The following is a 22,866-nucleotide window of genomic DNA, read 5'->3' as shown; positions in this document are numbered from 1 at the left end:
TCTGCTTTTTGGAACTTAAGGGTTTTTTTTTGTTTGTTTGGTTTTTTTTTTGTTTGTTTGGTTTTTTTTTTTTTTGGAACTTAAGTTTTAAGATTCTGGTTAAATAAATTTTCCTTTCCTTTCTAGATTAACTTTAAGTACTCTATAATATTTTAAAATCTTGAAGATAATTTTATGATTCAAATGTATGACATACAGGTGGAAAATATAAAGTTTACTTTAGAAGAATAAATGACTTAAGCATTCATGACACCTCTCAAGGGAAATAAAGCAGCTGACACCGTGTACTGAGTAGTCCTGAGCTCATGAAACAAGATGAAAAAGACACGGAATGATCTGCTTGGGAACATGCTGCAAAGGAGTCAGGCCAGGGACAGCTGTATTGGAATGACAAGCTGGCAGGTTATTTTTTCTTTTCTTCTTTGAGCAATTTGGCATTTCTGAAATGTGCTGTGTAAATTTTTGTAATAAAATTTTATTTCAAAATAAGTTCTAAAGGAGAAAACTTATTTATGAATTCTGATTCTCTACTAAAAGAAACATAGAACCAGAAGGAATCTTGGAGGGTGGAGTCCAAGAGTTCTCCAAGCTTTTGGATATGCTTTCAGGCAGAAGGACTCCACAAAGCATCTGTCTTAAAGGACTAGGAGCTAAGTGTGCCTTCAGAATCGACCTTGCTACAACTGGAGGTCCCAATGGGCCCAATCATATGTCAACATCAATACTATGGGTGACATGCTCTCAACAAAGCCCAGAGCCTCTAGCAAGCAGCAAATACTGTCCCAGCTGTAAGTCTCTGCCACCACCATGGGACTGGCCAGTGGATGCTGTTCTGTGTCTAACCTGTTTGTTAGAATATCCCACTTCGTTTTCCTTGACCCAGCTGTAGAAAAGCTTAGGAATTGGTTGCTGGGCATCACGGAGAGCGGCTGGAGATGGTGATTCTATACATTGGAAGGCTATAACAGCCACCACACCTGGCAGCCTTTCCGACTACCAGCTTCCTCCAGCTGTGCCAGTGGCTCTCTTTCTACTGCTTTCAAATACCAAGGAGTGAGAAACATCCTTGGTGAGGCCAGCACAGGAATGGACGTAGGAACCCTTCAACAGCCGGTTCAAAAGCTGAAATTCTCAGCCAGATGTGGTGGCTCAGATCTGCACTCCTAGTACTTGGGAGGCTGAGGATGGAGGATTGCCCTGAGTTTGAAAACAGCTTGGGCTACATAGTAAGTTTCAGGCTATCTTAGATTAAAGAATGATGCCCTCTTTAAAAAACGGGGGGGGGGGGAGAACCACAAGATGTTCCTATTCGTTGACTTTTAGCTGACCAGTTTCCAGCTCAGGCCATTTGTGTAACTATAGGACACAACAGGTGTTCTCCAACTCATTGTTCCAAACAAAACCCAAGCTTATATTTATTTATGAATTTCATGTCTCAGTTGGGAATCTCACTGGCATCATTTACCTAGAAAGTAGGACTGTTCTTTGCAAAAACTCAGAGTTTCTGGGAAACCTGACATTACCAGTTAATACTGTCAGAGGTTCCAGTGAGCCCCTCCAATGAACTGCCAAGGGGTCTCAGGCCTTTCAAAAAAACAAAGAGAGGAAATTTGGCAAGGAGCTGTGGTGCACTAGTACAATCTCAGCCCTTCTGAGACAGTCAGAGAATCATACTGGGTGAGAGTTCAAGGCCAGCCTGATCTACATAGTAAGACCCTGTTTCAAAAAAGCCAAGGGCTAGGAGCCAATACCTGACTTCTGGGTAGGATGGCAGATTAGAAGCTACCTCTCCTTGTGACCCACTTGAAGTGAAATCTTCATTTAAGAAAGAACTGCCTATTGCAAAGAGAGAAAAGTGAAGCGGTCTGGAAATTCACAGAGGCAGTGAGAGAATGGCTAAGGAAGTTGGGCAGTGCCCCTCCCAAAGAGCCAAAGCTGAAAACTGCTCCTGATACACAGCTGTACAATGGGGTGGGGAGAAGTAGAGTCCTCATCTTAGAACTAGTCTAGGGGTCCCAGGTAAAGAGACAGGCAGCCCTACCCTCGAAACAAGCTCTCCCTACATACAGCAGTGGTTTGGTGATAGAGATTCCTCTCACTCATAGGTCAGGAATGAATAGGAGTTCATTTTGTCAGTCTACATGATTCAGGAAACAAAAAGGACTGGCCACCATCTTGTGGGGTGACCTGTTGTTTAAAACTGACCCATTCTGGGGGCCTGGGAACAGCAAGCAATGCACAAGTCAGGAAATCTCAATTTAACCTGACAGCCCCAGATGAAAGACAGTTCTGGGGGACATATGTGGACAGCAGGACAGCAGGACAGGAGGACAGCGAGACAGCAGGACAGCAGGCAAGCAGGACTGAGAACCTAGACAGCAGAGGCTTCTGAGACTTGGCTCACATCTCCACCACCTACAGATGGAATCAGGACTCATCAACTGAGAGCTGGACTTTGACAGCCATGAGCCTGAGGCCAGTGGGGGTGAGGTTCTCTCATTGAGAACGCTGAAGTTCCAACAGTGTACCTGATGGCCACTGCTGCATCTTCCCAGCATGGTGACTAATATCGGGAGGTCCTGAAGGAACTAAGCTAGGTCCTTTTCCTATACAGATCTCCGCGCTGTGGGTGCTTCCCGTGAATCCCAATGTGCTTGGGAGACTCCTGATCCTAGAACAGCATAGGGGATACCATTTGAGAAATGACAGAGTGAGAAACCACGGACCACAAAGCTAAGTGTGGACAGCAGAAGCCCCTAGTACACAAAGAAAGGAAGCTGACAGTAAAGACAGGTCCAGTGAACACAGGACACCTGTCCATACAAACTCAAGCCCAGCCTGGACCACAGGAAAGTCTGTGTCCACAAGTGTGACTGACACCCCATCCCACACTGTCAGAACTGAAGTCAGAGCAGTCAGACTCCCCGGAGGACAACACTGAGCACAAGAGGGCAGGGATGGTTTCTCCTGCTCAGCATCTAGTTTCCATGCTAGGATGACGTTGGTGTATTTCCAGATGCTCACATAATCCCTCCATTAAACCTCCATTAAGCTGAAGCTCTTAGTCTTTGGGTCATAACCCCCTTTGGGGTCACAGATCAGATATTTACATTACAATTCACAACAGTAGCAAAGTTTCAGTTTTGAAGTAGCAATAAAATAATTTTATGGTTGGGGGTCACCACAACAAGAGCAACTGTATTAAAGGGTCACAGAATCAGGAAGATTGAGAACCACTGCTCCAAGGACCATGGAAGCTTGAAAGCTGATTGTCAGGCAAGTGTTTCTTGGATTGTCTTGAGGTAATAATCATTCAAAGAATGGCTATGGGATCTTATCTTGTAATTGCGCATTAAGTTTACACAGTTCCTGGAAAAATATTTTGACAACAATTCTACAAGGTGACATAGTGGCTTCTTCACTTTCATACATTCCAGAACACTCCATAGAAACAAAGCAACATGTAAAAGGTGAGCAAACTTCTTAGCAACACTTCTCAATTTACTTGTTTCAAAGTGACGTGCGGTATCATCTTGTTCTTTGAATATTCCCTCAAATGATTTAATGCACTCCTCGATCAGCATGCAAAATCACGCAGATAAGGAGCCTAAAAAGACTCTCCTGAGCCTTCTGTTGGCACAGCCACTAGGCAGCATGTTGCAGAGTTCTTGTTTGGACTTTTAAGAAACCCCCTTTGTCAGCAATTTGTGAGGGCCTTCTTCAAACTCTAAACTTGACTAACAAGTCATATGACAAAATGAGACTAGATGAATGCAATTTTGTCATGAGAAGTCACTTTTGTCCTTCATCATCTTCTTTCTTTTTAATACTGCCAGCTCTTGGTCTTTGTTTGCATCATGGTCTCCTCCATTGATAATTTTCCTTAGTAGATAGCCTCCTCGCTAGGAACAGAAAAGCCGAACACTTCCTGAACTACAGGATCTGTGATTGAGCTGTACTGTTCTCCCCAGGACCCCGAGCCCCACGTTAGATACCACATTGAGCTAGTCTGTGCCTTGTATATTCAACTTCCATGTTGGACTTGGGCCAGTGTATGAAAGTACCCAGATTGTGCGTGTTTGCAGTTTGCTCCCTATGGCCAGAAGGAAAGACCAAGTATCGTGTCAAATATTGCACAGTGGGCATAGCAGTCAGTGCTGATGCGAGAATCTGCCTGCAACCTCCTGACGGAGCTGCTGGATGCATGCTAGTGTCAGCCGTATGGTTTCTTTTTGTCAGAGCCACGGTCACATAACTTTGTGGGATCAATCCTGCCTATAAATACCCTTTAACTAGATACTGCCTACAGTGGTGTAATGGTTTCCTTTTGACTAGAAGTGTATTTGTGGTTTGGGTACAGAGGGAAATGCTAGGCGGGGTGAAGTGCTGAGTGTTTAGGCTGGTTTCACGAGGGCAACACAAAGCATTGCAGAGAGGCAGAGAAGCCTGGAGGAAAGAGGATCATTCAGAGAATCAGGAAAACGGCGCTGGTGCAGGAGAGTGGTACTGACCTGAACACAGGTACACCAGCTGTACCTTGAACTGACCAAGCAGCTTGGGTGTCTGAGAAACAGTTTAATAACTTGTAGAACACAGACTGTGCCTGGAGAGCTGCTCTCATCCTAAGCAGCAGGTCTGCTTTGTAGCAGGCATGTGCAAGGACTTCAGAGGGGTCTGTCGCTGGGATCCTTAGATGTAAACTTTGTATTTGTGAAAATGGCCCTTTAAGTATATTTAAATTTTTGCCACTTGTACTTATTTAAAGGCAGCAATACTTTCTAGGTCACACCATTTTAATGAAATTCCTCTCATGTCATTGAGGGCTTTAATAAAGGTTCCTTCCCCACCATGGAAAAAAAAAAGAATATCTTCTGGATTATAGTCACCCTCCAAAGTGGGCATGTGAGATAAATGAGTCAAGTCCTAGAGTAACAGGTGGTCCTCCATTCCATCTTTCTGTATAGAAAACTTCAATCATATGCTGACCTCCTCTGTCAATCAGACTCGTGTAGGATGTTTTGAAGGAATTCAGAACTAGCACTGATTCCTCTTGGTGACGTTTGTGTTCATATGAAGCTGCATTCTTTGAGCAAGCCAATGGCTACTTCAACACTATCACCTGTAGGTCTTCCCAGGAGCAAAGTGAGCACCTCTATGCATAGAATTTCATGTTATATCTTGCTTAATAAGATGTGCAACAAAATTTGAGGTATTCAGAAAAATTCATTTATCATTTCTTTAATATCCTTTCTAAAAATTAAAAAATTAGTCTCAGAGGATTTATTCTCCAGTTTGCAGGCCTTCTGAGTTGGTAACTGCTACCAAAGTTGCATAAGCTTGAGTGACAAGTCAAGAAGCATGCTGTGCTTACAAAACGGATCTGGACAACAGTCCTCACCCTCAAATTGTGTTTTCATGAAAAAGCTCTTAGATAATAAAACATCTTGGAGATGTTGAATTTTTTGGTGGCCTCCCGTAGGGCCTCTCTGTTCATCCCCTGGCATGCTAAGCTGATATTATCAATACCCTGTTCCTGCATCATCCTGAGCTATGGAGGGAGGAAGGGCCACTCCTCCAGGAAGAACCTCCTTTTGTAGTAGGTTCGTCCCAAGTGGATCTGGGTCACTGCTGGTCCTGGGTTTCTTCTAGGAGATGGGGATTTCCAGGACCTCTTCTGATCAGGTATCTTTCTCCTTCTCTGTGTTTTTCTTGGGGATTCCATGTTGTCAGCATAAGAACATCTTCTTGAACATTAATAGTCCAATCTATTGTAAGCAGAGTAATATCTCCTGAGGGAAACATTTCCTTTTGCATATTTTCCTGTGTGCCATATTACTTTTCATTTTCTGATGCCAACTGAACCAATAAATCAGACTCCTCAAGTTGGACCAAGTAACAAGTACTCAGTGGTCTGTATTCCTTGGCAGTTTTCTCTTTCTGTCTCTAGGCATCATCTAACGCCCATTCCCTTGAGTGGTCTTTTCTAGCCTACTTTTAATAATCATTAGTTGAGTAGACTCAACTAGTAACATGAAAATTATAGTGACACTGGTAGTGACAGCAGAATGAGAGGGACTACAAGAATAACAACAACGAGCAAAAGCAGCAGCAGAGCTATAGTGGAGACAGCTGCAGTAGAGACAGCAAAAGCAATGGTACAGCAAAAGCCGTGACATCTATACTGTAGCAACAGAAATGGTGGCAACATCAAAACAAAAGGGTAGCTATGGCCCAGGAGTAGCAGCCATGACAGCAGCTATAGCAAAGACAGGCGGCTCAAAGGTTATAGAAAGCAGCTATGACAATAACAGGAGAAACTAGAAATAAAGAGAATGTAAAAGAGTCCAATGAGCTGAGGCTGGAGAAGGGTAGAAAGCTGTGAAGGTCCAGAGAAAAGAAAATGATGAATTCCAAGGATCAACCAGGCCTTGAGAACAAAGAGTTTCAGACATTCTACACCTACTAGCTGTATCAATAGCTGCTGTTAGGGTCTAAGGAATCTTGACACCCAAGGTCCAAGAATCACAACACTAGCTATTTTGCCAACTTATTTTCTAATAAGCACAATAATAGCAATGGGAGACTGTCATGGAGAAATCCAACACACTACTAATAAAGTGTCATAATAGTGAAAATGCACCCCAAATTACTGTGGAGGTCCCAGAATTGGAGAGGTCATGTAGAGAAACTGAGGCACCATGTAGCAGGGGTAGAGTCCCTGAGCAGAGGCCATTGGTGAAGGTGCAGCCTCAGTTACAGTGCAACCTCCAGCATATTTGAGATGCTAGGACCATGAGCTATCTACCATGGAATGGATGACAACAGCAGATGTGAAATGGAACACATGAGAAAACTGTATATGTTGTGGATGGCAGACCTCATAAAGGTGAGTACCCAAAGTCCTTTAGAGCCCAGAAGATCATGAGTGAGTTAGAGATGTCAGACACTGGGCTTGTTACACTGTTGGAATTTTGTTTTGTTTAAATATAATTGTTTGTATGTCCTGTTTTATTCCATTTTCAAGTAAAAATGTATTTCAAGTATTTAAAATGGTTATTGTCATCATCATCATTATTATTATTATTATTTGATGATAGCCCACAATTAAGAGATTGAATATTTTAAAGAGACTTGGAGCTTTTAAAGTGTTTGAATTATTTTTCGAGACAAGGTTTCTTTGTGTAACAGTCCTAGCTATCCTGAACTCTCTCTGTAGATCAGGCTGGCCTTGAACTCACAGAGATTTACTTACCTCTGCCTCCCAAGTGCTGGGATTAAAGGTGTGTGCCACTACAATTTTTTAAAGACTATGGAACTTGAAAAACATCCTTCACAAATATACAAAAAACAAACTTCCAAAAACTGTATGGAATGAAATAACCAAAGCAATTCTAAGTAAAAAGAACAAAGCTGATGGTGTTATAATACCTGACCTCAAAATCTACAAAGTGATAGTACCCCAGACAACACTGTACATATGCACATGCACAATAAATAAACCAAAGGAACAAACTAGAGAACCAGGAATTAAAAACATAAACACATTTCTTTGACAGTGAAGACATAGATTGAAGAAAGGAAATCCTTTGATAAATGGTACTGGGCAAAGTAGACTGTGCATACACAGAAGAACTAAACTCCCAACTCTTACTATATACAAAAATCAACTCAATATGAATCAAAGACATAAATGTAAGTCCTAAAACTATAGAATTATGAGAAAAAAAACTTTAGAACATCGTGGGGTAAACATTTGGATATGATTGCAAAAGCATATGCATCAAAAACAGAAAATGATAAATAAGATCACATCAAACTATAAGCTTTATGTAGAGCAAAGCCTTCAACAGAGTGAAGAGACAACCTAGAAAAGGGGGGAAATATTTGTAAACTATAAGACAGGAAATGATTTTTAGAATCTATAAGAAATTCAAACAAACCACATAAGAAAATAACACTGTGATTTTCAAATGGGCAAGCTACCTGAATAGATATTTCCCAAAAACTAACAAATCTAAATATCTAATAAGCATATGAAAAACTCATCATAACCAACCATCAGAGAAATGTAAATAAGAAGCACAATGAGATGTCGTTCTATCCCAGTTAGATGACTGTTGTAAAAGAAAAAAATAACTAATGCTGGTGAGGACGTGGAGGAACAGGAAACCTGATGTGCTTTTGATGGGAATGTAAATTAGAACATCCATTATGGAAATAGTACAAAAGTTTCTCGGAAAACTAGAAATAAAATCATCATATGACCTAGCAATCCCGCTACCAGAAATATATCTGCAAGTATTGTGATTAGTAGCCCAAAGGTACAGCTACATTCATGTTTATTAACACACTATTCACAATAGCCAGAAAATGAAAACAACTTAGGTGACTATCAATAGGTAAATGGATTTTAAAAATGTATTTTACATACACAATAGAATATTTGACATCCATTCAAAAAAGAATGATATGGTTTCATTTGCAACAACATGGATGGCAGCAACAGACATGTAAAAGAACTGGATCACATAAAAGGAAAAATGTTGTATGTTCTCACATAGAGAAGACAAAGTTGATCGCAGAGAGGTAGAGAACTGTTGTGGGAGGTCCTTCCGCTCCTCCAGCCTATAGCCGCTGAGATACCAGCCCATTGAGGCGTGGTCTCTCTCCCTTTAAAAAAGCGGCTACTTCCCTTTTCTCGCCCCTTTTCGCTTACTGCTCCTGCTCCGTTTCTGGAGACTAGACTCCTTCCTGATTGCGCAAGGGCTGTTGTCTGGGACGGTTATCTGTAAGTTTTTTCCCCTTTAAATAAATATCACCCTATTAATCATAATTCCAAACTGGTGTGGCATTGTTTGCGACTTACGCCTTCAGAGAACAGACCTAATGAGACCAGATCCTGGGAAGAGTGTTGGGGAGAGGACGCAAAGGGACAGTGTTAGCACCAGTCCCCCAGATGCTAGTGTGAAGAGCCTCACAGACCTGCCCTGCTGCTCACATCTGCAGCAAAGAGCTGACAGGCCACACAGTTCTCATAAAAGATAAACGTCATGCTGCCAGGGCATGCAGAGACAGCCTGACTATGGTCAGGTAACAGGGGTTACATATTAACTAAGCCTGCTTCCTTAGACTATCCCCTTCCTCATAAACATTGATGAGTAGATATGGCACTCTATGGAACTGAAGCTCCTTACTTAAGGCCTTGCCTGTAGCATTAATATATCTCTTGTGTGAATGATGATTCTACCAGGTACTTTTCTCTAGAGCCCCTTTCCTGTCTCCTTCTCCTAAATTAGCATTTGGAAAATGAGCACAGGGGTACAGTTGGATAGGAATACAGTAGGATGACTACAATCCACTACCACACCTACAGTAGGATGACTACAATCCACTACCACACCTACAGTAGGATGACTACAATCCACTACCACACCTACAGTAGGATGACTACAATCCACTCCCACCCCTACAGTAGGATGACTACAATCCACTCCACACCTACAGTAGGATGACTACAATCCACTACCACACCTACAGTAGGATGACTACAATCCACTCCCACACCTACAGTAGGATGACTACAATCCACTACCACCCTACAGTAGGATGACTACAATCCACTACCACACCTACAGTAAGATGACTACAATCGACTCCCACACCTACAGTAGGATGACTACAATCGACTCCCACACCTACAGTAGGATGACTACAATCGACTCCCACACCTACAGTAGGATGACTACAATCCACTCCCACACCTACAGTAGGATGACTACAATCGACTCCCACACCTACAGTAGGATGACTACAATCCACTCCACACCTACAGTAGGATGACTACAATCCACTACCACCCCTACAGTAGGATGACTACAATCCACTACCACACCTACAGTAGGATGACTACAATCCACTACCACACCTACAGTAGGATGACTATAATCCACTCCCACACCTACAGTAGGATGACTACAATCCACTACCACACCTACAGAGGATGACTACAATCGACTCCCACACCTACAGTAGGGTAACTACAATCGACTCCCACACCTACAGTAGGATGACTACAATCCACTCCCACACCTACAGTAGGATGACTACAATCCACTACCACACCTACAGTAGGATGACTACAATCGACTCCCACACCTACAGTAGGATGACTACAATCGACTCCCACACCTACAGTAGGATGACTACAATCCACTACCACACCTACAGTAGGATGACTACAATCCACTCCCACACCTACAGTAGGATGACTACAATCGACTCCCACACCTACAGAAGGATGACTACAATCGACTCCCACACCTACAGTAGGGTAACTACAATCCACTACCACACCTACAGTAGGATGACTACAATCGACTCCCACACCTACAGTAGGATGACTACAATCCACTACCACACCTACAGTAGGATGACTACAATCCACTCCACACCTACAGTAGGATGACTACAATCCACTCCACACCTACAGTAGGATGACTACAATCCACTCCCACACCTACAGTAGGATGACTACAATCCACTACCACACCTACAGTAGGATGACTACAATCCACTACCACACCTACAGTAGGATGACTACAATCCACTACCACACCTACAGTAGGATGACTACAATCCACTCCCACCCTACAGTAGGATGACTACAATCCACTCCCACACCTACAGTAGGATGACTACAATCGACTCCCATACCTACAGTAGGATGACTACAATCCACTCCCACACCTACAGTAGGATGACTACAATCCACTACCACACCTACAGTAAGATGACTACAATCGACTCCCACACCTACAGTAGGATGACTACAATCGACTCCCACACCTACAGCAGGATGACTACAATCCACTACCACACCTACAGTAGGATGACTACAATCCACTCCCACACCTACAGTAGGATGACTACAATCCACTCCCACACCTACAGTAGGATGACTACAATCCACTACCACACCTACAGTAAGATGACTACAATCGACTCCCACACCTACAGTAGGATGACTACAATCGACTCCCACACCTACAGAAGGATGACTACAATCGACTCCCACACCTACAGTAGGATGACTACAATCGACTCCCACACCTACAGTAGGGTAACTACAATCAATAACAAATAACAGAATGTTTCCTGCTAGGTAGTGCCGAAGATTTTGAATGTTCTAAGCAACAACAAAACAGTATGTGTCTTTGGCGGCACATAAGCCAGTATACTGATACATGTATACATACACCAAAAGGTCACACTACATACCAAAACATTTACAACCACTATATGTCCTTTAAAAATAAAAATACATTAGAAAATAACTTAAAAAGAGAGAAATGAAACATTTAAATATTGAAAGTACAAAAACTACCAGTTAGAATTCTACACCAGCAAAATTATCTTTCAAAAACAAAAACGAAAACTAAAGAGTTCCTTAAATATGTGCTTCAAAAAATACAGAAAGTAATTCTTCAGACAGAAGGAACATGAAATAGTTTGAAAACCTGTGTTCACAGCATGAAAGGAAAAGCCATAATCAGAGAAATGAAGGCAAACAACCTCTTCCTAACCTTGATTCATCTTTAAAATAACCACTCAGGAAACGATGAAAACTGTGCACCAGTGACCATCCCACGTGTCAGCTGGGGCCATGGCAGTAACATCACAGGAAGGAAAAACTGGGAAGACAGGATTGTGCAGGTAACTTAGCATGATGCTGTTTAAAAGTGGAACTGGAGACATTTAAAATTGTAAACTCTAGAGCAAACGTGCACACATGCACACACACACACATGCACACACACACACATGCACACATACACACACACACACATGCACACACACACACATGCACACACATATGCACAGACTACTCAAACACTCTGCTCATTAGAAAGAAGGTTGCATCTTACTATTACGACAAAGGTCAGCCTGGAAAAGCAAGCAGATGGCAACTCCCAAAACATTCCCTTGTTTTGTTGACATTTGAGGATGAAATGTGGGGTGCTGTTCAGGAGCTCTTTTTATACCCTAGGTACAACAGTCAAGTAAATACTCAAATGTAGTGAGAGGTGACCCCGAAGCAAAGAACAGTCTTCCAGCCCAGGCTGCCCTAACACCCGCCTGTTAATAGGAGAATAACTGAGTCACAGTCTCACCACAAATCCTCTCATCCTGAGGAGCGAGATGAGAAGCCTGAAGAAATGAGACCAAACACAGAACAAACGTTAATTTTAGCATTTTTATGCCTGTTTGATGAAATAGAAAGGAATTTGCAATTTGACAAAGCAATGCCCCCGCCCTGGGAATACCCTCCCAACCACGAAGGGTATTTAATCATTTTCAAAGAAAAATAGAGCCAATGGTATGAGTTTCTCATTATATTTTCTTTGCCTTTCCCTTTTCCCCTCTCAAGCCCTGAAAATTCAAAGCAGCTCCCCAGTCTCCATGGGTTCCCCAGGGCTCTTTCTCCTTATAAAGAAAAGCAAAAGAAAACTGCAGCTCCCGTCTGGACTGGCTGTTCCGCGCAACAAAACAAACGCAAGGCCACCATCTGCTTTCTTCTTCAGCTCACCAGGATCTAAAATGTCTGAGGGTGATTTTGTGGCCTATTGAGACGACAAATTTCTTCCAAGTGACAACACAAAACCTAAATGTGCAATTGTTGTAGCACCTGTCCTTTAGTCTGGCCCCCTTCAATGTCTTCAAATCTAGAAACGTGGCTAAATTCTCTGAGAAGGGTACACTTCAGCCCCTCACTGGCTCCGAGGGCCTCCCCTGCCAGGCTCTGTTGCAGCTCTCTCTCACACCTGGATTGCAACTGGAATATGAGAGTCTCCCCAAACAATAGGGGTTACTCCATTGCCCATGGTTATCTTCAAGAATTTGAAGGTAAGATCCTAAAGCTAAAGACATCACACACTTCAGACACAAACCTGGAGGAATAGAGCTGGTACTGACCTGGAAACCGCCTCCCTAAAGACTAGTTCTTAAAGCATTGGAGATCACACACACACACACACACAGCCAAGAGGAAATGCAAGCAGCAGTCCTACCCTGCAGGAAAGCCTATGACCCACAACAATGACTAAATTGGCAATGTACCCTGGGTGGTGCAATAATGGCATTTCATCTTGGGAGTAACCAGAAGCTGTCTAGTTGGACTTAAGGAGAGAATTCATTCCTGGTTCTGTAAACCTAGCCAACTACCCATGGCTGGAGAAATCGTTCACCCTACAGAAGAATATACTACAGCCACTTTCCTAAACCAATCCTAACTATATTCTAAATATGAAGTTCTAAATATTTACAATTCCTAACTATATTCAAAATACGTATTCTTATACCCACAGGCAAGTGTAGCTCTCACCCCTCATCAAAGAAGCTTCTTTTGCAATAGATGGAGTCTATTACCAATATCCATGACTGATGAAAAGCCAGAGAACAAGTGACTGTGGGCTATCTAACCCCAACTAATAGATCTCTAATGATGTGGGATTCCCCGCTGTATGCTATGAATATGTTTTATTACCATTGGCTAATAAAGAAGCTGCTCTGGCTTATGACAGGGCTGAATAGAGTTAGGTGGGGAAAACTAAAGTGAATGCATGGAGAAAAAAGGCAAAGTGAGGCAGAAGCCAGGTAGCTGCCAAAGGAGAAAGACACCAGAACCTTATGGGTAGGCCACATTAATTGGGGTGATACACAGATTAATAGAAATGGGTTAATTTAAGATGTAAGAATATGTAGGAAAATGCCTAAGCTATTGGTTAAACAGTGTTGTAATTAATCTAGTTTCTGAGTCATTATTTGGGGCTGGGTAATCAGGAAACTAAAGTACAATCTCCGTTTACACTCTAAGGCAACCCCTATACCTAAGACTCCGGGAAAATCAGGGACAAGGGAGAGGGAAGATTGTAAGAATCATAAACCCTAAGATACTTGCTACTAGATAGTATCCCTAAACACAACACATACATTTCACCATGAAATATCAACAATATGTTTGCCTAAATAATAGTAGTATAATGACAGTATCAGTTGACATACCAATGTGGACAAGAGAAATTTTGCATGTTCCAACCCCTAGATGAAGAGCTATGTATAGGTGGCCAATGGATGCTAAAAGAGGAAGAATTAGTTTCCTCCAAGGATAACATAGGTTACCCAGTCCCAAATGACCAATCCTGGACATGTACATGCAAGCCACACTAAATGGATTTGGTGACTTACGTATGTATATGTATGTAACAGTAATAACTAAAGATGAGACTGTGAGTTTAGGAAAGAGGGGACACTGGAGTTGAAGATAGGAAGAGGGTGAGACGGACAGAGACACACTGCTCACACAGAAAGATTTCCAAAAATTTTTTTATAGTTATTGTGAGGCCAAATCCAAAGCAAAAAGAAGCTGTCAGATTGTTCTGTTTTATGATAATTTAAAAAGTAACAAAATTCTTGACAGGTGGTTGTGGTGCATGCCTTTAATCCCAGCACTCGGGGAGGCAGAAGCAGGTGGATCTCTGTGAGTTTGAGGCTAGCCTGGTCTACAAGAGCTAGTTCCAGGACAGGCTTCAAAGCTACAGTGAAATTCTGTCTCAAAAAACAAAAACAAACAAACAAGCAAGCAAAAGTAAACCAATTTTTTATACCTCAAAAGCAAAACCAAGATTTTCTGATACAGTTAAAGTAAAACTCAAGACATTCCATTTGTAAAATATGCTGATATGTCAATAATATAAAGCAGAGTAATCAGTTAGCTGGCATTATAATTTTTCAATGTTGTAGAAGCTGCGGGTTGCATTTCCGCCGCCTGGCTCCCGGCCGCCTGGCTAGCTTATACCCCAAAATAACAACACACAAATTGTATTCATTTAAATACTGCCTGGCCCATTTCTATTAATGTGTGCAGCACCCCAAGGTGCGCTTACCAGGAAGATTCTAGCCTACGTCCATCCTGGGTCGGAGCTTCATCGCGTCTGCCCGGGAGAGGGGAGCATGGCATCTGAGCTCACTTCCTCTTCCTCCCAGCATTCTGTTCTGTTTACTCCACCCACCTAAAGGCTGGCCTATTAAATGCGCTGAGGCAGTTTCTTTATTAGCCAATGACCTTCCTCCATCAGTTCAAGATGTTTGAAAGCATAAAACATATTCTAATGTATGCACAGGCATATGTCTACACAATGGTGTGTATGGCATATGTATACATGTTTGTGTACACAAGCATGTGTCTAGACATTTCTGTGTATAGCATATATATGTGTGTTTATCTGCATAGCATGTATATAGACATGTATGCACGACGTGTATTTATATATGTTTGTGTGAACAGCATGTGTATAGACATATATGCGCACAGCATGTGTATTTAGATTGATAATCTAGGTTTGGTTCTTTAAGATGAGTGCTAATAATGTTATCCCTCTCCCATCATTTTTGCATGGTAGTCCAAACATTTAATTTACATTAAACTTGTAGTTCAAGTCCTAATTCTCCAGAAAATGATTATAGCTGATAGTCTAACAAAAGTCAAGAGAAAAAGGCAGCATCCACAAGTGTCAAGAGAATGTGGGAGGCTGCCCAGACCTGGGATCCGTGGCTGGAGGCCCAGTCTAGTCTCCACTTCTGAACCAAGTGAAGGGCTTCCCCAGCACAATGAGCCTGACAGGCTGGGTCCTTCTGACCTTTGCTGGTGGGTACAGAGGAGTCCATCTTTCTAATGCTTCTGTGGGACCTAAAGCACTATGCACAGATGCTGGGGTTTAAGCCAGTGTCTCCTTCCTGCACAGACCGCTGCATGCATTCTGACACCATCACTCTACCTGTCCTTAATCTGCATCATCTGCAGGACTTGATTGTTTTAAGGGAAGAAACACCAAGAAGGCAGAAATCACATAAAGACCTAAAAAGCCAACAGCAGGATATGGTCCTGCATGAGACTCAGCGCTGTGTTAGTACCTGCTTCTAACAGGCATGACAGACCTGAGGCCTACCCATGCCTTCTGTTTTGTTTGTTTGTTTGAGATTATAATACAATTACATTCTCCCTTCCCTTTACTTCCTCCAAACCTTCCCATATACCCCTCCCCTTTCTCCTTCAGATTCATGGCCTATTTTCTTCATTAATTGTTTTTGCATGCATATACCTATACATATACATTCCTAAATATAACCTATTCGGTTATATGATGGTATCTGTATGTGTGTTACCAGGATTGACCATTTGGCACTGGATAACCAATTAGTGTGATCTTCCCTGGGAAAGACCACCTATTCCACTCCCAGTTTTTCTCAGTTTCCTATAATTCTCTCCGTAGGGTAGTGCCTTGCAGACTCCCACCCCCACTCGCTGTCTACTTTGGCAAGTCCATCGGTGTCATCCTAGTTCAGTTCATGTTTGGGCAATCATGTTCATGAGGCTTCATAGGTGTAGCTTCTAAAGTTACTAGGAAGCACCATCTCACAGCAAACTCCTTGATTGTCTGCCTCTTTCCATCCCCACTTCTCCAATGTTCCTTGAGCCTTAGGTTGTGGGAGTGTTTTGTAGATGTCACCACTGAGACTGGACTCCACAACTCTGCATTTTGATTTGTTGTGGTTTTCTGTAAAGGTCTCTATCTGTTGCAAAGAGAAGTTTCCTTGATGGGGGATTAAGACTAAAGCTATCTGTGGGTACAAGAACAAAGGTTTCTAGATTGTTGTTAGGGACTATGCAGGTTTAAAAAGTTAGGGGTTGTAGATTCTTCTCCAATAACCATGACCTCACTAGCACTGAGTAGTTGGCTAGGTTCCTAGTACCAGGCATGGTTTCCCTCTTGTTGGGTGTCTTAAGCCTAACCCTGTCTTCTTGCTGCCCTTTCTATTGAACATGAGGTTGGACTCTGGTTTCCTCTCCATTTGGCTGGCCCCTCTGTTCTTTCCACTGGCTACCCAATACTCGAATGCTTTCTGCCCTCAGCCAGGCAGAGGCCTCCTCGCCATCATTTTTCTTCATCCCTGCCCTTTGTGCTCTGTCTGCACACGTCACAATTCCCACCTCTAAACAGATTGTTAACCAGTAACATTAGCAGTATTTGTATGACAAAAAGACTGACTACTGACAGGAAAGACATGAAGTTTTAGAAGGAGTAGGAATGGATGTTTTATATAATATGCGTGACACACAAAATGTTATCACATATTCATGTATACTTAACATTATTAGAAACCAAATATCACATTTTATATGTAACTAACCCAGATTACATTTTTTCAGTTCATGATTAAAAACCAATGACTTTAGGCCTGAGCATCAAAATGAGAAACTGGTGAGTTGGCGGTTATGACCAATAAAGCCCACTGTGACGGACCTCTCTCTGACCCGGACTTCACTCATCCATGAAGGTGTGAGGTTAAGTCAATCACGGCCAGCTACTAGAGCACCACCATCTTCCCACAGGTACACTGGAAGAAAGCATAGAGCTATAGGGAAGGTATGGGGAAGTAAGAGCAACCCTCCCAAATTATCAGGACCCATCCTTTCTGAGCTGTTTATTCATTCCTTTATCTGTTGGGAGTGTGTACTACCGCACCCAATTATTACTAATGTATCTTAATATCTGTACATGAACATCCTCAAAGCCACAGACATCACAGTCACTGCCTTCAGAAGGGAAGAGAATGCCTTCCTGGCAGCACCTCCTCTTGTAGTTTGCTATCTTCAGAACGACCCTGTCTTCAGACATGGTTTAATTGGTATAGAAGCTGAAGGCTCCAGAATGCATGCCTAAGACCTCTTCTTAGCAGAGCCCCCACAGACACAAGACTGTCACCAAAATTGTTACTAGTATTCCCTCCTATTTCTGTGAGTTCACCCTGCCCCTACATCATTCTAGATGCCCCCAATACTCACATTGATTAACCAAGCTGATCCTTTACATCTTCCAGCCCCACCTCTCTCCTCGAATCCCACTATTTCTTTGGATTTCTGCAGGTCCTCCAAACTGGCCTATCTACTTCTGGTCTCACTCACCAGAGCTGGAGGATGTTTTCATTTTTGCCTGTCTATGTCACTTGCATACTATAACTTCGCAGAGATTTATCATTACCCCATATCCATGGGAGTTATAAACTACATCCTGAATGATAATGCCCCCCCCCAGCAAAAAGCTCTATGCCCTCCCACTGGTACCCAACCCTTCAATTAATTTTCACTTTTTCTTTTCCAAAGCTATTTATCTTTGTTATTTTCATTTTTTTCCAATGAAACAATGCTAGCACCTTTCTATAGAATGTATCTGAAGCATCCTCCACAGACTCACATGGTCAAGGCTTGCTCTGTCTGCACCGTGGTACTACCAGGAGGCAGTGAAAATTTTCAGACATGGGGCCTGGGAAAATGTCTTCAGGTTATTTCAGGAATGCTCCTAAAGGAGACCATGGATCTCAGCCTTCTCTTCCTCCCCTCTCTCCTCTTTGTGCTTCCTGGCCATATGCACTCACCATGGCATTTTGGCTTTTCCAAATGATCAAAAAGCAACAGGGTCACTAAATCACTGGCTGAAACCTCCAAAACTATGAGCCAAAATAAGTCTTTTCAAAAGCAGATGTTTTTGTTTAGTTATAGCTGTTGTAATCTACTGGCCCGGCCTGTTACCTGGGTACCCTGTCCGTTTAATAGACAAGCCCCACACACTACCAATCTACACGTTTCCCTGTTTCCCTGTGAAGGCAAGCGGATCACCTGCCTCCTCCAGCCTGCTCTCTCTCTCTCTCTCTCTCTCTCTCTCTCTCTCTCTCTCTCTCTCTCTCCATCCTGCTTCTAAAGAGGTAGCTACTGCCTCTTCCTCCCCAATTCTCCCCTCCCCGTGGCATCTCTCTATCTCTATTTACCTCTTTCCTCCATAATCCCCTTACCCATTAAATAAACTCTATACCCAAGCTCTCTCTACATTGCATATCTTTGTCCTCTGCTCTGCCAATACCGTGCTGAATGCAAGAGACACCAGACAGTTCCACACCACAAATCCTTGAGTAAAGCAAGCAGCTACCCCAGGATGTTACCAGCACCCACCTTTCTCGGGCCCCCCAAGAAAGACTTTGGTGCCCAAAAATAAGCAGGAAGCAGTCTTGAGAACCCCTCAACCTACTATGCCTAACCTACTATGCCTAACTCCCCACAAAGGCAAGAATATTGTAATCTGCTAGCCTGGCCTGTCACCTGGGTACACTGTCCCTTTAAGAGACAAACTCTACTCACTCCCAACCTCTCCCCCTTTGGAACTCGGACCTCGTGCCCTCTCTCCATCCTCTCTCTCTTTCTCTGTTCCTCTCTCTTCTGAACAGGTAACTACTACCTCCCCTTCCCCATCTCTCCTCTCTCTCTCTTCTTTCTCTGTCCCCCCTTCTCTCTCTCCCCTTCTCCCCACCTCCTCCATAACCACTTACTCTTCTACCATTCCCACTAACTAAGCTCTACATGCAAGCTCTCTCTGCATGGCATATCTGTCTGTCTCCCGTGCGGCCTCAGGGGACTCACTAAGGCCTCGGGTGACCTGCTGTCACCCCTTGGGGGACTGACCTCGGGTCACCTGCATTTATAAATGATAGCAGTGAGTATGAAAACAGTCTAGCCTACATAGTTGAGTTTGAAGTCGATCAAAACTCCACAGCAGAATGCTCTACTGATCTAATAAACAAATAAATGGCGGTGTCATGCAGTGTGAAAGGACGATGGTAAAGCACAAAGCAGGCGATGGTGCAGGAGACTGCTGCAGAGGACACTGCAGCACTGGGGCTGCTGAGAGCGAGAGCAGCAATGGTAGGCAGGGCGGTAGAGTTAGACAGAGATGGGGCCAGCCAGCAGGAGAGCACACAGATGCCAGGCAAGCCCAGGCAGTGTGGCTGGCACAGACAGTGCAGGAAGGGTACACTCACTAGGTGCGCCCTGCAGCCTGCATATAGCCTCCTGTACACATTTTGATGACTACAACACAATCTTACCGTAGCGACCTTCACCATGCAGGAAAGTAACACATTCATGGATGTCATGACTGAAGAAGATTCAAGAGGAACGCTACCTTAGCAGCCATCTCACCTTGATTCATTTCTGTTCCCCTACAACATGGGGGACAGAGCTGTAAGGTGAAAACCTCCTACCTGAGCTCCCGCGTCTGCATCTATGGCTCGCGCTCCGAAGACACATCGCCCTCAGCCCCACTGCTGGCGCTGCGATCCTCTTTCCGGGGCGCATTTCGTTCTTTGCTTGACTCAGAAGGCCCCTTGGCTCTGGTCTTTTCTTTTCTCTGCTGTTGCTTCTCCAGCTTTGACAGCTGATTAAGAAAGAAAATATTTTGAAGCGGTGAAGATGTGACTATGTAGCCAGCACATGAGAACTTCCCACATGGAAGCCACAGGAAAGCTTCTTCCTGGTGCCTGATTGTTCACAGTTGCTCAGAGATCCAACAACGAGCAACACTGATCAAACAGCACCTGAATCCTTCACACAGATTCTCTGCCCACTACCTGTAACGCCACTCTGACCTCTCATCACCCAGCATGTGGGATGTGAAGATAGCCATGCACCAAGCTTCTTACACCAGCTCAGAAAAACGTCTTAAATGACAAAGGCCTTTTTTAACTTGTTACCATTTTCTTTGATGGCCTGGTAGCTTTTCTCACCATTGTTTCCCCTCTATTTTTTAAAGAGTGTTCAAAGCATTCCAGTATTTGCTGAAGGTAACAGAGAAGACTGTGAAATAAAATACAGTGTCTCAGTTACATTCCTGAGCCTAAAGCCTGACTCACCCAAGACACGTGCTCCTACTACGCTAATGGTTGTCACAGATGAGCCACCAGCCACTGGAGCATCCTCCAACTTTCCAGGGGCTCTGATGTGACCTGGACCCATTTCTTCCCTTGATATCTCCCCAAGAGTTTCAAAGTAACCACAGACTAGACAGTCAGAAGAAACTTAGGTCATCTCACACTGAGCAACAGTGCAGCCACTCCAAAAAAGGCTTGCTGAGAATACTAGCCAAGTTTTGGTTCATGAGATTTTCTTGGACCAAGAAAGGCATCTGTACCAAACCCTGAGAGACAGCAACACCCAGCTCCATCTGCTTCCCGGACCAAGTCTGCAGGCATTTTCTCCATCACAGGGAAAAAAATTCAGTGAAGGGCTAGCCTCTCTCAGCTGGCCTCTGCCCACTCCACACAGCCTGCCAGAGCACTGCTTCTATTATACACAGATTAGAACTCAACCTTTTATTAATAAACAATCAGTAACCTTCCATCTGGTCTAAGAAACCAAATTTATTAACAACTGGCTTACAGTATTATCTTTCCCAATTTCCATTAACCTGAAAAGTTACAGCAAATAACCAGGTTGGTTGATATGCTAATTCGATTTTATGCTGAATTGCACCATTGACCCAGAGACTTCCCAGGAAACTCCCCTTACAAGATTCCGCCCCTGAAGGATTGTAAGAGCCAGAGGTGGTGGATAACTACAAGGCAATGGTGTCTTCCAGACACAACAGGGCAGGTAGACATAGACTAAGTGATTGTGTCAGCATACACAAGACCTGTGTCAGCCCAGGTCAAAGTCCCAGCACGCAACAGTGGGAGGGGCACAGGAAGTCTCACCCCTTGCTGAGGTGCTATTGGCCATTGAGAGCTTCCAGGAGAGGAATGGTCTGTTTTCTTTAAAGGTGTGAGCCTTAATAAGCCAATCACTCTCCAGAGCAGACACCACAGCCAAGAGTATTTGCAGAGACAAAATTAGACGAATCAATGGTTTGGTTTGGTTTTGGTTGGGTGGTTTTTGTGGTTTTTGTTGTTTTGTTTTTGTTTGTTTGTTTGTCTGTTGAGACAGGGTTTCTCTGTGTAGTCCTGGCCATCCTGGAACTCACTTTGTAAACTAGGCTGGCCTCAAACTCAGAGAATTACCTGCCTCTGCCTCCCAAGCACATGTGCCACCAACACCCAGCCAAACAATCAGAGAGAGAGAGAGAGAGAGAGAAAGAGAGAGAGGGAGAGAGAGAGAGAGAACAGCACAAAGTTGGGTGGGCGAGAAGATAGAGTGGATCTGGGAGGATTTGAGGAAGAGAATGAATATAATCAAAATACACTGTATGAAATCCTCAAAAATTTAGTAAAAATATTACTTTTTAAAAAGATTCAACCCAAGCACACAGGGAGGCTCATAAAAATGTGTAGTGTTATATTAGCAAAAAACCTAGAAACCATGGAAATATCCACTAATAGGATGAATAAAAATAACATGCTAAACTAACAAGAAGTAATACTGTAGGACAGGCAAATCTGCAATTACAAAAATAGAAGAATCTTTAAAATTATCTTGTGCAAAAACAAAGTTTCAGAGACAGAACTACACACCATGACGTGCTCATGCACTGCACACCGTGATGAGCTCACAGACTACACACTGTAATGAATTTACCCACTACACACTGTGGTAAGTTCATGTAAATGGGTGGGAGGCAGACACTAGCTCCGGTGTACTGGAGAGGAGAGGGGGAAATGTGGTGGAATGAATAGACACAGGCTTCAATTATAACTGTCAACTTTCACTTCTTTAAGAACAAAATCAGACCTAGAGTTTGGCTTCTGACTGGGGCCAGGCCATGAGCTGTTTGTGCAGGACAGTTGGACCACAGAAGGAAGAGTGTACATCAGCCCAGAGCTTCCTTCATCGACAGCCACCCAGCGAAGGGTAACACCTACTACACTGTGTTCTAGGTGTGTGGCTGACCTCATGCTGCCCAACACTCATTGTCTGACCATGGCCTGGTAACAAACAACGTGTGTCCCTGTCCTTTAAATAGGAAAGTTCAGAAGAAAAGGTGACAACAT

At 43.3% G+C, this 22,866-nt stretch overlaps 1 protein-coding gene and 1 pseudogene across 1 annotated transcript in view; both read right to left on the bottom strand.

Moving 5' to 3' along the window:
- The window catches only part of Dtd1 (D-aminoacyl-tRNA deacylase 1), a 158,736-nt gene that overhangs the window by 6,271 nt on the left and 129,599 nt on the right, over positions 1-22,866 (bottom strand). Inside the window, exon 6 of the mRNA XM_075962804.1 lies at positions 20,149-20,321. Coding sequence (XP_075818919.1) covers positions 20,169-20,321 — 153 coding nt within the window. The 3' untranslated portion in view covers positions 20,149-20,168. The remainder of the gene's footprint in view (positions 1-20,148; positions 20,322-22,866) is intronic.
- LOC142844388 (pre-mRNA-splicing factor CWC22 homolog pseudogene) lies at positions 4,995-5,722 on the bottom strand (annotated as a pseudogene).

This window comes from Microtus pennsylvanicus, chromosome 2 (assembly GCF_037038515.1).
Source record: "Microtus pennsylvanicus isolate mMicPen1 chromosome 2, mMicPen1.hap1, whole genome shotgun sequence".
Lineage (NCBI taxonomy): Eukaryota > Metazoa > Chordata > Mammalia > Rodentia > Cricetidae > Microtus > Microtus pennsylvanicus.
Note: the sequence above shows the minus strand (reverse complement) of the source record. Positions and strands in the feature narration are given on the sequence as shown.